The sequence below is a fragment of the Brassica oleracea genome, chromosome C1 (genome assembly GCF_000695525.1).
Source record: "Brassica oleracea var. oleracea cultivar TO1000 chromosome C1, BOL, whole genome shotgun sequence".
NCBI lineage: Eukaryota > Viridiplantae > Streptophyta > Magnoliopsida > Brassicales > Brassicaceae > Brassica > Brassica oleracea.
Window position 1 is genome coordinate 16,336,574 of NC_027748.1, and position 15,286 is coordinate 16,351,859.

The 15,286-nt window shown below is 33.8% G+C and overlaps 2 protein-coding genes across 2 annotated transcripts; one reads left to right on the forward strand and one right to left on the reverse strand.

Moving 5' to 3' along the window:
• Positions 1 to 1,838: 1,838 nt before the first annotated feature.
• On the reverse strand, positions 1,839 to 9,474 carry LOC106294938 (putative cytochrome P450 71A28). The gene is given in 6 exon segments (XM_013730659.1): positions 1,839 to 2,388; positions 2,482 to 2,548; positions 2,550 to 2,697; positions 2,700 to 2,760; positions 2,896 to 3,381; positions 9,061 to 9,474. Coding segments are annotated over 6 exon segments (1,494 nt in total). The 5' UTR covers positions 9,448 to 9,474; the 3' UTR covers positions 1,839 to 2,043.
• A 2,014-nt stretch (positions 9,475 to 11,488) lies between these two features.
• LOC106333105 lies at positions 11,489 to 13,663 on the forward strand. Its single transcript, XM_013771589.1, has 2 exons — positions 11,489 to 12,591; positions 12,670 to 13,663. The coding sequence occupies exons 1-2, from the start codon at positions 11,489 to 11,491 to the stop codon at positions 13,661 to 13,663; spliced, it is 2,097 nt and encodes a 698-aa protein (XP_013627043.1).
• The last annotated feature ends 1,623 nt before the right edge of the window (positions 13,664 to 15,286 follow it).

The following is a 15,286-nucleotide window of genomic DNA, read 5'->3' on the forward strand; positions in this document are numbered from 1 at the left end:
TTGTCTTCCGGCAAATACTCTTTAAACAAGTCTGCCCATTCATTCATGCAAATTTCAGGTAGATTGTGATCAGTTTTAATATTCATCATTCTAGCAGCCAATGACAATTTAGAGAGACCTTCTCTATAACCACTGTAAAGTGGCTGATTTGCCGCGTTTAACATTTCATAAAATTTTTTTGCATCTATATTAGGTTCTTCATCTTCATCATGAGCTACGAATGCATCATCTACCATATCATGAACCCTTTCATAATCTACCATCTCCTCCTGATGGTAACTATGTTCATTATGCAAATGATGATCAACCGGTTCTTCCTGGAAATTGCTATTACTACTACTAGCTTCATTCTGATCATAATTATAACCTTCCCCATGTTGAAACCAGATATAGTAATTTGGCGTGAAACATCTATTTATTAAATGCTTCCAAATATTTTCACGATTTGCCAATTTCGAATTGTTGCATTTCCGACAAGGACAAAACATACATCTTACCACTTTCTTGGGCGAGCGGTGTCGAATCTGCTTGATGCATAAATGTCTCCAGCCCCGCAAGGTATTCTTTCGTCACTCTCCCGTTAGCATCTCTATGCATATACATCCACTTCTGCAACTCGAAAATATTCCCAGAGCCCGCCATTTTTTTTTTTTTTCACGTTTTTGTTTTTTGGTGTGTTTAAAATGATGTTCAAACGTCCATATTTATAGGAAACTTTCGAATCTGGTAGTTGTAATTTTTCTAGGAATTTACAAAGAAAATTAGTTAGGTGGCCGAAAAAAACGTGTTACAACTACAAAGTTGGTGGATTCAAAATTTCCTCGCTAAGTACACGTAAATTATTTCCTCGTAAAGAACACCCTAATTTTTCGTCAAATTTACGAGGAAAGCGTATTTCCTCGTAAAATTCACGTCACTTTACACCGTTTACGACGAAACGGTTTCGTCGTTCGCTGATTTTATTTTTCCACGTAATTTCTTCTTAAACTCGACGTAATTTTACGAGGATTTCCTCGTTAATTTTCGTCGTTAAGCTTGTGTTTTCTTGTAGTGATAGCTTGAAGGCGGTTAGGCGGTTTCAGATTAGTAAATTGGATCTTGGTCTTTAGATTTCTTTTTTTGTCTGGCTTGTAGTTTTGATGGAGATTGTGCTTTATGAACGTACTTGTAATCTTGTTAGCCTAATGGGTTTTTAATGAAATAACAATTTGACAAAAAGAAAAAATCATGTGAATGAGAATAATTTAACCCAAAAAAAAAATTTCACCTATATCAATTATCAATCATTACGTAATCACATACATAAAGAATATTAATATAATCCTAATGTAATTTTAACTAAACGAATTATACTGTTAACATAACGATATATATCACTTAACATGTGTATGCAGTTAACATTATACTCAAATTGTTATTGTCAAAATAGAGAATCAGACGTCAGAATTGGGTAACCTAGTTCCAAAAACCGACCTGTTATAAATAGAAAACCAAGCTGTTACAAATAGGAGACCAACCCATTCCAATTTAACTAATCTGATCAAATCTAGTCCATATTTCAATTGATATGGATCAATTCAATTGGTCTAGGTCTATATTTTATTTGAAAGGATTAGTTTTTGAATACTATACTGTCGGATTTAATGTCCAATCTACTGTTTCAGCAACAAAAAGTATGATTGTATTTGTGGTGTTAACTATATAACACATGTTAATACATTTTCATATTGACCATATAGTTAGTGATATATTAGTATTATTTTAATTTTTGGTAATAATTTTCCATTATTATTTGATCTAGAATCTCCTAATTAACCAAAAATGTGCGACCAATCAAAATGAAAATTCAAAGATAAATTTATAAAAAGAAGAAAAAAAAATCTGGGATATCAGACACTGACCAGATTAACAAGAGCACACCATTACCAAGTGAACCAAGAGAAAAACTAATATCCACCTTAGTGGAAAATACAGTTTTTATTTGATAGGGAAAAAGTCAGCCAAGTGGCTACTTTTAGCCGAGACATTGATTCTCATTGCACCCTAAAGAGTAGATGAAGCCAAAGATGGGAAGACAAATAACGGGAACTTGCGGCAAACTTCGATACCGGTCGCTTCAGCTAGATAGTATTGATCATCATCTCCAAGGGGTCTAATCTCCACTTTCCAGTTGAACCTGTTCACAAGGTTGGCCAATGTCACCTCTATTAAAGCCATAGCAAATCCTATTCCAGGGCATAGCCTTCTTCCCGATCCAAATGGAATGAACTTGAAATCTTGTCCTGAAAAATCCAAAGGTTGATCCAAATGTCTATCTGGCTTAAACTCTTCTGCATCTGGTCCCCATGTTGTGGTGTCTCGATGGATCGCCCATGCATTAATGAGTACCTACTCAACCACGTACGTATGCTATGTAAATATAGATATAATATTCGTAATAATTAACGGATGGTTGCTTTGTTTCGTCGTTTAGATGTTTACCTGTGTGCCAGCGGCAATGTCATATCCTTTCAGTTTCACATCTTCACTAAGTTGTCTAGGAACTAACAGGGCCAGGAGGATGTAGTCGAAGAACTTCTTTAATCACAGCCTTTAGGTATTTCATACTCTCCACTTGTTCTTCCGATACATAGAACTTATGTCTCGAATATGTGTGGATCTCGTCTTGGAGTTTTTTCATACACTCTGGGTGTCTATAAGACGCATCATTGCCCAATCGAGAGTGGTGTAAGTTGTTGTCATTCCTCCTAAAAAAATATCCTATAAAGAAACATGTTTAGTATCGTAATTCAAATAAACATTATGCCTTGTTATAGCTTTCTTTACTTAGATATTTCTATTTTAGGAAAGACATTGTTTTAAACCTTAAAGCAAAGGATGGTTTATCTTAGTTACCAGCATGATGAGTCTGATGTCGCTTCTATCGAGCTCGAATCCATTTGTCTTGTCTCTTTGAATTCGTAACAGCATATCAACAAAATCAAATGTCTCTTTCTTCTCACCTTCATCTACATGTTCTTGCAATACTCCTTCTAGAAACTCCATAAACGTTCTGCATACTTCTTCCATTTTACGATCCAAACCGCGGATTTTATCTATCCAGGCCAAACCCCTGATGTAATCCCCAACTGGAAGCTCCATCAATGTTCTCAATAAATTCCCAAAATCCATAGGGTTTTCCTCTAGGCTATATTTTCTTCCCATGGCAATTCTACATATCACATTGTTTGTCAAACTGAGGAGAGATTCACTCAGATTTACCGGCAAAGAAGAAGAGCTAGCTTTCTCAAGCTTCTCCATCATTGCGACTATCTCTGCTTCTCTTATATTCTCAAAGGACCTAACCAATTTCTTGCTGAGGAGATGAATACTGCATACGCTCTTCACCCAAATGCAATTTTTTTTTCCAAAAAGAAATTTCGTTATTTATATAATAATCTATACTATTAAAAGAAAAAGAATTTTAAAAAATTTACCTACGAAAAGTTGTTGCACCCTTTCATTAGACTTAACTATTTTTTTAGTCTTGCCTTATAGTTCTCTAACTATACAATAATCAATTCCTTTTATATTAAAAGAGAAACATTACAACATTTGAGGTAGCCATGTGTCATCACCACAATGATTCTTAGAATCCTTAGAAAAATAGGTTGGTCAATCTAAATATATAATAAACTTTTTATTAAATTAACCATAAATTAATTATTAATGTTCTCAATTCTTTCCTTAAATAAAAATTACGGAATTACCTAATGTGACTAAAGTATATATGACAATTAATGATTTTGAATAATAAAGATTTGATATAAATCAGTGTATTCTCTATTATTTTTTTTTAACTTTAAGTTACTAAAATAAATTAAAAAATCACATTAACCATATAATAAAATTTTAGATTTTTCTGTATATGTTATATTTTGAACTTTTTAAAAATCTCACTTTAAAATTTTTATGATCCATGATTTAATTTTTTTATGACAAGATACAAATTATCACAAAATCATGTAAGTAGAAAGTCCCATCTATAATAATATCTTTTTTATAACATCATATAATAATATATTTTAATTAAATTATATACCATAGAAAATACATAAATATTTTAATTTTGAAATTTGCTTTGAACAATTTTTTTTTTGATAAAATCTCTGAACAAATATTAACAACTTAATATTTAAATTTTAAAATTTGCATTGAATGTTTATAAAAATTATAAATTACTAAGACTTTCAAAAACATTGCATAATGAAAATTTGTTATTAGCGATTTAAATTTTTGTTATAAAAGATACAAATAAGTAGAACACATCATTTAACAATATATCAATATTAAAAATATAATCTTTATCTATGTATAAATTAGGTAAATTTAATTATATAAAATAGAAAAACTGATTGTTTCGATTAATAAAATTTATTTACGTATTTACACCAATTTAATTATATATGTAATAGTTATTGACTTTTTCATTATCCAATATTTTTAAAATATATAAAAGAACATACTATACGTAAAATAATATATATATACATGTTCACGCGTAAGGCGCGGATCTTAATCTAGTTACCTTATATTTCTCTAACTATAAAATTAACTATAAAATATTCAATGCTCTTATTTATTACTCAACTTACTATGATACACCAAAAATTTATACATAACTCCATTATACTAAAATATCATCATACCAAAACGTGTCTCATGAATCCATAACTAAAACGTGACTGATAAATTTAAATACCAAAACTATATTGTTCTTTGGTGCCACCAACTTTCACACTATCATTTATTTTTAGACCAAAGGCTTCACTCTATCATTTTTTCGTTGATCAAAATGTGTTTTTTCAAATGAATATGTTGACCTTTCTGAAATATTTATCAACAAAGCTTATACATCATAGCTGCTCTTTGAGTAACACTTCTAATAATTTTACTAGATTTTAAAGGAAGTTATTTTGCGTACAGTTTAACAATATACTAGATGACAACCCGCGCGCATGCGCGGGGTGAGTTCTTATAATGATGTTTGTTTATGAAATAATTTTAACATTTTGCAACACATCAATCTTTATCGATTCTAAAATGATGAATACAAATGTTGGTCTCTATAATATAACATGATTCTTGAAGAATTAACGTATTACATCTCATTTTAATTATTTTTAAGACTAAGGAAATTAAGTTTTGCGGCTGACACAAATCACTAAAACCAAATATGCAACATCGATTGTATAATGACGAAAGAGGATTAGGTTTTCTGCTCTCGATTTGTTTAATATTGACTCTCCATAAGTGATTTCATTTTCTACATTGTGCTTTCGTTCCGTCTTTGTTTCATTGATATGAGTGAAGTTTTTTTTTTAACTTCTTTTTTGAATTCAGCGAATTACATAAGCGTCAATTAAAAAAATGGACATCTGTAAAAATTAGTTTCACTCCATATACATATCTAAAAATCAAAATTTTGAAAAACAAATTACCGGCAAACTATATTAATATGTTAGTGTTCAAATCTAATATATCAAGCTGTTATAGAATATAAGTGCAGACTCGAAATATAAATGTTTGTCTAGTATATATTTACCAGCTAGGTCTAAAAATCACCTAATTAGAACAAGAAAACAAATTAATAATTTCACCAGTTCGGGTAATATCTGAATCTGAACGGATAATATCTCAACCCGAATGGATATCCGAAGATAACCAAACATAAGTATACTTAACTCTATATTTCTAGTTTATTTCTCTCATTTATTCAAAATATTTATATTAATGATTCTTACTGCTCAAATTAGATAATATACATATAATTATGGACAAAATCATATGCTACTCATTTAACATACATATCAAGTTCTTGTTTTTTGCATTAACAAAAGTTGCATCTAAAATTTCAAAACAACAACTAAATTAGTGTCTTTCTGTTTTTAAAGGTTTATCTCCAAACCTATTGATAGCTTAATCTTTTAAAAATTTTAAAAAACAGTTAAGTTAAAATATATTTTAAATACAAAAAACTTAAACAATGAATAATTTATTTATTTTTTCTTCAAAATTTAAATATCCAAACCCGACCCAAAATATCTGAACCTGAACATAAAAAACCCGAACCCGACTCGAAGTGTAGAATCCGAACGGGTTCTATACCATTATACTGAAATACCCGAACGGGTTCTATATCATTATTCTGAAATATTCGATACAAACCCGAACGTGTATCCGAACGCCCACCCCTATGATATATGATCATTTGTATCTTGTTTGAACAAAAAAAAAAAGTTAAACCATTGATCACAAAATATTTAATGTGAGACTTTTACCATTTTTAATAATTTATAGTCGTTTTTAAAAATTCAAAATATAACATATAAGAAAAAATCTATTTTTTATTATATGCTTAATGTGATTGTTTACTTTCTTTTAATAGTATAAAATTAAACAAAAAAGAGAGAGGTTGAATTTTTTTTTTATCAAATATGTATTATTCATAATCATTAACTGTCATATATATGTTAACCATATTATGTAATTCCGTAGCTTTTATTTAAGGAAAGAAAAAATATTCTTTTGTACACTATTAATTAATTTGATAGTTAGTTTAATAAAAAGTATAGTATATGTTTATATGGACCAACTTATTTTTCTAACAATTCTAAGAATTATTTTCGTGATGACACGTGGCTACGAAAACATGTTGTAATTGTTCAAAATTAATATATAGGGGATTCTAAATATATTGTTAGGATATTTTTGATAAGAATATATTATAGATGCGATTTTGAAAATTTATATTATAAAAGAAAACCTTTTTAAAAATATATTATAAAAAAAGTTGTTGCATCTATATAAACTCTTTATTTTTTTTATCCTACCATTAACTGCAATAACTATAAATAGTTTAAATGTTTTACACAAATCCTATTATTATTTCTCATTTTGTCTGATGCACTTCTCTAGTTATTTTTCTTCTTATCATCCAATGTTATTGTTGTTATTCAATAACGTTATATACATCATATATTATGCTCAAAGATGGATATATAATATTTAGATATCAATTATTAAAATGAAAGCATATATCATCCAACATATAATACCATGTCATCTAGCATTATATAATTCTAAATATTTACAAAATCAAATTTGATAAAAAACACTTTAGCAAATCATTTGTTAAAACAAAATGATATATATTTACGTTAAATTAATTTTCATAAAAAATATCTATAATAAAAATTGTTATTCAAAATAATTTTAAAAACTATTAGAAAACCTGCAAATATCTATACTATTAAAAGAGAACTATTCTGAAAAAAATCTATTTAAACAAAATTGTTTCACCTATTCATTATCTATTTATTATTTTTGGTCATACCCTTATTTTTCTCTAACTATACAATATTTTTAATGAAATCATTTACTACTTCTCATTGTTTAGGAAAATGAATATAAAATGGTATTTATGAATATAAAAATAGAGTCTATGAATTCGGTAATGGATCTTTTTTATTTTATCAAATTAACTTTTCGTAGAATTTTTTTATTGTACTCTTTGAATATGAAAATTTCACAAACCAATATTGCATTCTAATATAGTATTACATAATAATAGACATGTCATTATTGAATTCTATGGTGTTGTATAAAATATAGGTTTCTAAGACAACCTTTATCATAACATATATATTTATATAAGTTTGTAGACAAGTGTTTCAGCACGATTTATAACATCTGAAATATTCTTTTTATACAAACTAACATCAATATATAGTCATTCTTTTTTACATATAGATTCAGTAATATTCTAAAAGAATGCATTATTGATTAAGAGTTAACCTATTTTACCAGCTACAAGCTCATATCATGTAAACTCAATTATTATTAATGAAAATTGATGATGAAATTTAAATAATGTATAAACAATGTATATATAATATTAAGTGACTTTTATACAATTTATATATAATCTTACTAGAATTGCAAATATCCTATATTTATACCAAACCAAATATTTCATATAAAACAACTAATTAAATATAAATTTTTAAACACTTAAGTAAATAAAAAATCATAAATTTAAAAATATATTAGAAGTTTCATTCATCTCTTAAAATATATTGAAGATTATTTATTTTTTTCTACCAGGTCAACCAAATGTTGGATCACACTTGATTGCGGGTTTTTTTCGAAGTTTGCATGCTTTAAATTAACGAGTTTTCATTAAATCTAAACCAGCTTATGTACAAGTCATCGTGTTTACTGGTTCAACCACATGTCCAAACTTGATATAAAAGTATTGTTTTCATGTAATTTAAAATAATTTATTTTAAAATAATAGACGCGCTGAGTCTAATCAATCCATATAATATTTTAAAAAAAATAATCAAACGATTAAAAATATAATTACATTAACTAACTAAATAAAAATTATAATTTTATTTTTTGATATAATACAATTTTGTAACATAATAATGTATAACAAGACTAAAATACTAATTTATATCATATATTTTTATCAACTGGAAAATAGTTCATGCTTTTAAGCGCAGATTAAAATCTAGTGGTCTTGGCTAAAACAGAAAGGGAAAAAGTTGACAACATATAATAAATAATCAATTATAACTCTTAACTCGTTGTTGAATATTATATTTATGTCCGTAGATCTCGATAACAACATTGTTATAATCATATATACAAAATCAAGCAAGATTCAAATATTAGCTGGCAGAAAGTATCTGGTTCGTTAGATTAGGTGAGGTTAGGTTCAAAATTATCATAAAACACAATAAATTAATACTCCCTCCGTTCCTAAAAGATAGACTTTTTAGTATTTTCACACATATTAAGAAAACACATTAAACTAACATAATAAATGTATCGTTTTCTGTAATTTTCAATTTTCAATAACTTTTAACCAATAGTAATTCAATAAAGACAATTAATTTTCTTGAAGTTTACAATTTTTCATAGAAAACACAAAAAATAAATCTTTCTGAAACAAACGTTTTTTCTAGAAAGTCTATTATTAAGGAACCGAGGGAGTATATACAATGATCATACCTTCATCTGTCTCCAGTATTTGCCGTAGGAGGAAAAAGCCACATCACGCCCTCCGTTCATAATTATATCGACTGCTTTTGTTTTCGGGCGGTTTGCAAACTTTAGATCGTGTGTTTTCATGACGTCGTGAGCTATGTCAGCTGACGAAACTACAATGATAGGGACGCGACCGAAGTGAAGTAGCATGAGCGGTCCATAACGGAGGCTGAGGTTACTGAGTGAACGGTGAGGATGGAGGCTGAGCTGGTGGAGGTTTCCGATCAGGGGGAGTCGCCGCGGAGACGGTGGTCGGTTACGGTTAGAGGTGGCACCTCGTTTGAGAATTTGGTTTAGGAAGAGAAATGCTAAGATAGTTGCGAAGCATAGAGAGATTGATATCATTTCCATTTCTTGCTGTCAGAATCAAATACTCTCATTAGCCTAACTCTCATATAGCAACTTATATGGAGAATTTCCCCTAATTGTTATTATAGTTTATTAGCAAGGCTAGCATTGTTGATAAGGGGTATCAAAGACAATATACACCATAATTTAATTATATAATACTAACATAATTTAATTATATAATTAATATTAAATATAAAGAATTTCACAAGAAGACACATGGTTTTTTAAATTCTTCCCTTTTCTTTCTTTTTAATTTTTTAATTTTTAAATATAAACAATTTATTAATCAACCTAAACCTTAATGATTACTAAAAAGAATTAATAAATAAAAATTAGAATAAACTTGTTTTCAGAAAAGCTTTATAACTATATATATTTCCAAAATCAAAATAAGTGGATTATTATAAATCAATGAAATGAATTTGCAAGTGAAGTTCTCACTGCCTAATTATGTAGTTGATCATTTTCATGCGAAATATATATTTTCTTCTTCTGAAGTTTCTTAATGTCTAAAAAATTATGTATTCATGTTTGATAATGTCTACATTTGATTAAAAAGCTTAAGAACCTATCAAAAAAAGCACGCACACATTGCTTATGTTATTTGAATCACAATAATGTTAAGTAATTCAGAAAGCGGCGATGGTTAGCCTAGGCGACGAAGACGGCGACTCTCAACCCCTTTCAGAGGGCAAGTCAAAAGGCGGTGACTTTTGGAAAGACCGATCTCCCTGGATAAAGCCCCCTGTTGCAGAGCCAGAACCAGCTCCCAAAGCAGTTGACGGTATTGTCTCCATCTCGATTCCTGATGAGATTTTGGCAGACCCAAACCCACTCTGGCGCTGCTATGTTGTGGGTTACTTCATTGGAGACGCTCCTCATGTTGGATCTATCCATGCAACGGTGAATCGTATCTGGTCCTCTCCGAAGATGGGCAGCAAAATTGATGTCCAGTTTCTCGAGAAGAATATTGTTCTATTCAGGATTGAAAATCCTCAGATGAGAGCCCGTGTGATTCAGCGTCGATACTGGCATATAGCGGATATCCCTTTGGTGGTGAATGAGTGGTCTCCAGAGACGGCTCTCGATCCTCCGGACCTATCTGCCATGCCTATGTGGGTTGATCTCAAAGGGGTACCGAGTTTGATGTTCTCCCACAAGGCTTTGAAGTGTATGAGTCGGGCTGTAGGTAATTTCGTCAAGCTTCACCCGAGCACTGAGAAATGTACGAGGTTGGATGTGGCGCGGACGCTGGTGGAGGTCAACTTGCACAAGCCACTATTGGAGAAGATAAGTTTCCTGGATAAGGAAGGAGTGACGGTGATGATTGACGTAAGCTACCCCTGATTGCCCCCAAAGTGTAGTGTCTGCAATGCTTGGGGTCATAAGGGGACAAATTGCACATTTAAGGCAATTCAAGTGCTTAGGAAGGATAAGGAGGTAGCAGTTGAAGTGGAGAATATAGAGGAAGTGATAAATGGGATGGTCAAGTGAGGTACGAGCTAAACAATGCGCGCAATGTAGTAAACGACTTGCTTCTAGAACTGGAGGGCATACCTCCTGTTTTGGGAAGTGGTGAAGTTGGGAATAAAACTCGAGTGGTCACTGTAACTGGGGGTCCTTCTAACACGGAAGCTCAGAGCCAAGATTGGGCTCTGGTTGATGGAGGTCTAACTCTCTCACTTTCGCCAATAAGGGAGAGTAATGTTGATGAAAAGGTCGAGCATCAGGAAGAAAATGGGGTGGAAATCTCCCCATCGCGGTTTAGTGTATTGGAGATTGAGGGCGCATAGGAAGATGATAATACTGTGGAGGATGACATTGAGGAGGGTGAAGTGATTGCAGAAACTCAGGAACGGGTGGCGAAAAAGGAAACAGCAAAGACAGTAAGATTACGCAATGGCGCTAGTCTTAAGTTGAGTAAGCAAGCTGCTGCTAGACCTAAAGATTCTAAAGCGTCAAGAACTGTCCCCACCTCCAAAAAAGCTTCCAGTAGGAAGTTATGACGTCATTTTTTGTTTGGAACATGTGAGGCTTCAACATGGCCCGCAAACATAGAGAGGTTAAAAGATGGGTTCAAGAGGAGAAATACTATTTTGGTTGTCTTTTGGAGACACGGGTTCAGGAGGACAAGTATGGAGTTTGCGTGTCAGCAGCGTTACCAAGTTGGGCTTCCATTGTAAACTATGAGTATCATGCTCTGGGGAGAATCTGGTTTTGTTGGTCAGAAAAGGTAACAGTCACTAAACAACATATGAGTGATCAAGTCATTACGTGTGCAGTTCAAGTGTTAGAGACGGGGGAGCAGTTTGTATGCTCAGCAGTTTATGCGTCCAACTGTGAGATGGAGAGAAGAAGGTTATGGGAGGAACTGAGGGGTACTAAGGCAGCTTATGATCATCTTGACCTGCCATGGATAGTGATTGGTGATTTTAACGTAGCCTTGTCCTCTTCAGAACACTCGCTAGGTGTCACTAGATCTATGCAGTTAGGTATGCAGAACTTTCAAGATCTTGTTGGTGATTGCAACTTGACTGATATGGCATATACGGGAGAAATTTTTACTTGGTGGAACAAACGCGATGAGGATCCTATTGGGAAGAAGCTAGATCGTGCATTGATCAATGCAGCTTGGTATAGACAATTTCCGCAATCCACGGCGAGATTTGAAGCTGGAGGGATCTCAGATCACGCTCGGTGTGTGGTTACTTTAGTGGGAGCAGAGAATGAGACGCGGAAGCCATTCCGGTTCTTTAACTATCTCACTGAGCATAGTGAGTTCTTACCGGCAGTTAAAAGAGTCTGGGAATCCTCTCAGCCCATTTTCCATTCGCGCCTAGCTCTGTCTAGATTCCATGCGAAATTGAAGCTGCTTAAATATGATATGAGAATGATAAACAAAACACACTACGGGGACTTACCAGGCCGAACAAAGCAAGCTTTCGACGAGATGTGCTGTTGCCAAAATCAGGTGCTGCTTGACCCGAATCCTACAACCTTTGTAGCAGCAGCTGTAGCTTCTGATAGATGGAACAAACTTGCTCGTATAGAGGAGAAGTTCTTTCGACAGAAGTCTTGTATCAGATGGTTGGGTGCAGGTGATCAGAACACAGTTGTCTTCCATAGAGCTGTGCAGACAAGAACGTCTCGTAATACTATTAAGCGGCTTGTAATGAGGCGGGAGAGACTCTGACCAAGCTCTCAGTTTATTCTATTGATTAGGGTCTGCATCTCTACGGCTGCGTTCTCGGTGAATGTCAATGGGAGTCTAGAGGGTTTTTTCACAAGTGCTAGAGGGATTCGCCAGGGCTGTTCCCTCTCGCCCTACTTGTACGTTATATTGAACAACGTTTTATCTAAGATGTTAAACAAGGCTGCTGAAGCACAGAAGTTCGAGTATCATCCGCAATGTCGAGAAGTAAAGCTCACGCATCTTAGCTTCGCGGATGATATCTTAGTATTCACTGATGGATCAACAGACTCCCTTCAAGGCGTTTTGGAGGTTATGGAACAGTTTGCGAGTGTTTCGGGACTCTACATTAACGCTTCTAAGTCATCTATATTTGCGTCCGGACAAGATGTTACCCCTCTGCTCACTGAAGCTGCGGACATTGGGATCAAGGTTGGGACTCTACCAGTGCGTTACTTAGGTATGCCCTTAACTACAAAGGCTCTGACACGACAGGACTATGAGCCGTTGCTTGATAAGGTGCGGGGAAGAATGCTTTCTTGGAGCAACAAATGTCTGTCGTATGCTGGGCGTCTGCAATTGATTAAATCCATCACCTCGAGCATCGTAAACTTTTGGAGTCAAGCATTTATCCTTCCCAAGGCGTGTTTGAATGAGATAGAGAGTATGTGTAGTGCATTCTTGTGGTCTGGCTCTCCAAATCTGACTCACAAAGCTAAGGTGGCATGGGATGACCTATGTTGTCCTATAGCCAAAGGAGGACTGGGGTTACGGAAGCTACATGATTCATCTCGAGTGTTTGCTTTGGGTCTCATTTGGAGGATATTTTCAAACGGGGATTCTCTCTGGGTGTCTTGGATACAGCATTATCTGCTGCGCCAAAACTCTTTTTGGGATATAAAGGGGAATGAGAAAGGATCATGGATGTGGAGAAAGCTATTGAAGCTTCGTTCAGTGGCTTACCAATTCCTCAGGTATGAGATACATGATGGCAAGACTGCTTTTTCTGGTTTGATGATTGGTTGAAGCAAGACAAGGTTATAGAAGTCACCGGGGAAGTCGGTATATGCCATCTTGGCGTTGCTCGTAAGGCTCGGGTCTGTGATGCTGTTACACAAGCTGGCTGGAACATTAGGGGGCATAGAAGTCATTTTTTTCATGCCCTCTATGATCGCATCCAAAATACTCCGGTCCCTCACGGCTCAAAGGGTAGTGATGTGGTGCTCTGGAAACATTCAGATGATGTTTACAAACCCAGTTTCTCTACTGCCCGAACTTGGAATCAAATTTGAGAGAAGAAGAATGTTGTGTTTTGGAGTAAAGGAGTTTGGTTTAGTCAAGGAGTGCCGCGGTTCTCCTTTATTGTATGGCTGGCAGTGCGCAATAGACTATCAACGGGAGACAGAATGAGAACTTGGGGAATACAACAAGGCTGTCCTCTATGTGGAGAAAGAGATGAGACGAGAGATCATCTGTTCTTCGCTTGTCATTTCTCCTTCACGGTTTGGGATACATTAGCGAACCGACTGACTGGGAATAGGACTGATCCTGACTGGTCGGCAACGCTGCATTTTGTCTGCATAAACAATTTGCAAAGCATGGATACGATCCTGATTAAAATGTTGTTCCAAGCGTGTGTCTACAATGTATGGAAGGAGAGGAATACTCGCAGACACAATACTGGCTTTCGAACAGCAGAACAAGTAGTGAGAATCATTGATAAGGGGTTCAATGAGTTTATTATTATTGAACATGAGACGTTCTCTTCTGGGAATCTTGTAACTGCTGAAGATCTGAGAGTTGTGTTGTGGGTAGACGAGAAGAAGGGTGACCACATTGTTGTGTGGCGTTTTGAAGAATGTTCGTATCTACGATTTTGCAGGAAAGGGGATGTTCATTACCGTGAGATTTCAACACGGTTCGATGTACAGTCCGGAGGCCTAAAAGATGTGGTACTTTGTACGGTTACTATTAATTTGAAAGTAGAAGAAGTGCCAATAATTTCTCTCCTCACAAGAGAAAACAACTCAAGAAACAATTCATGGTCATGTTCTTTTTCTTCTTCGTCTACCTCCACCACTGCACCACAAAGAAGCAAATTGGCAACGAGTCCATCGTTTCGGAAGAATAAAATTTCGTGATGATTCAAAGGTATTTAAAAGTAAAGCCTCTTTGCAACTGATTCTCGTGTTGATATAACGAGAAGTTAAAGCACTCCGGCCAACTAAGCTTAGACTCCTCTTCCCCACCAATGAAACATCTGGCAACAAACCTGAGTCTTTGGTGAGGAAGGTTCATAAAACAGGAAACTTAAGCATCAACATTCCAGCATGTATTAAAATAGTGAGGAAACACCTCAGAAAATTAGATCCTTTTCGTCGACAACGGCTCTAGCTCTGTCGTCACATACGACAGTTACGAAAGCATTTGAGGCACGAAGATGCGGCGACACACTTTTGAAAAAAAAAAGATAGCATTAAAAGTATCATTTTAATATGATAAGTAATAACACCAATTTAGTTTTCACATGTATTTTACAATATGTTTGTATGCAAGACATGTGCCTAATGTATGTTTTGAAAATGAACAAAAGACATAATAGTAAGGTTTTTATCAACGACGTCTATTAGGATAAACAAAAATAGAAGG

Excerpts from the sequence above, each read along its gene's own strand:
- LOC106333105 (XM_013771589.1), top strand. The coding sequence starts at position 11,489 with ATGGCCCGCAAACATAGAGAGGTTAAAAGATGGGTTCAAGAGGAGAAA. Across the intron at positions 12,592-12,669 it reads AGAGCTGTGCAGACAAGAAC|GGTCTGCATCTCTACGGCTG; the intron begins GTCTCGTAATAC and ends TCTATTGATTAG.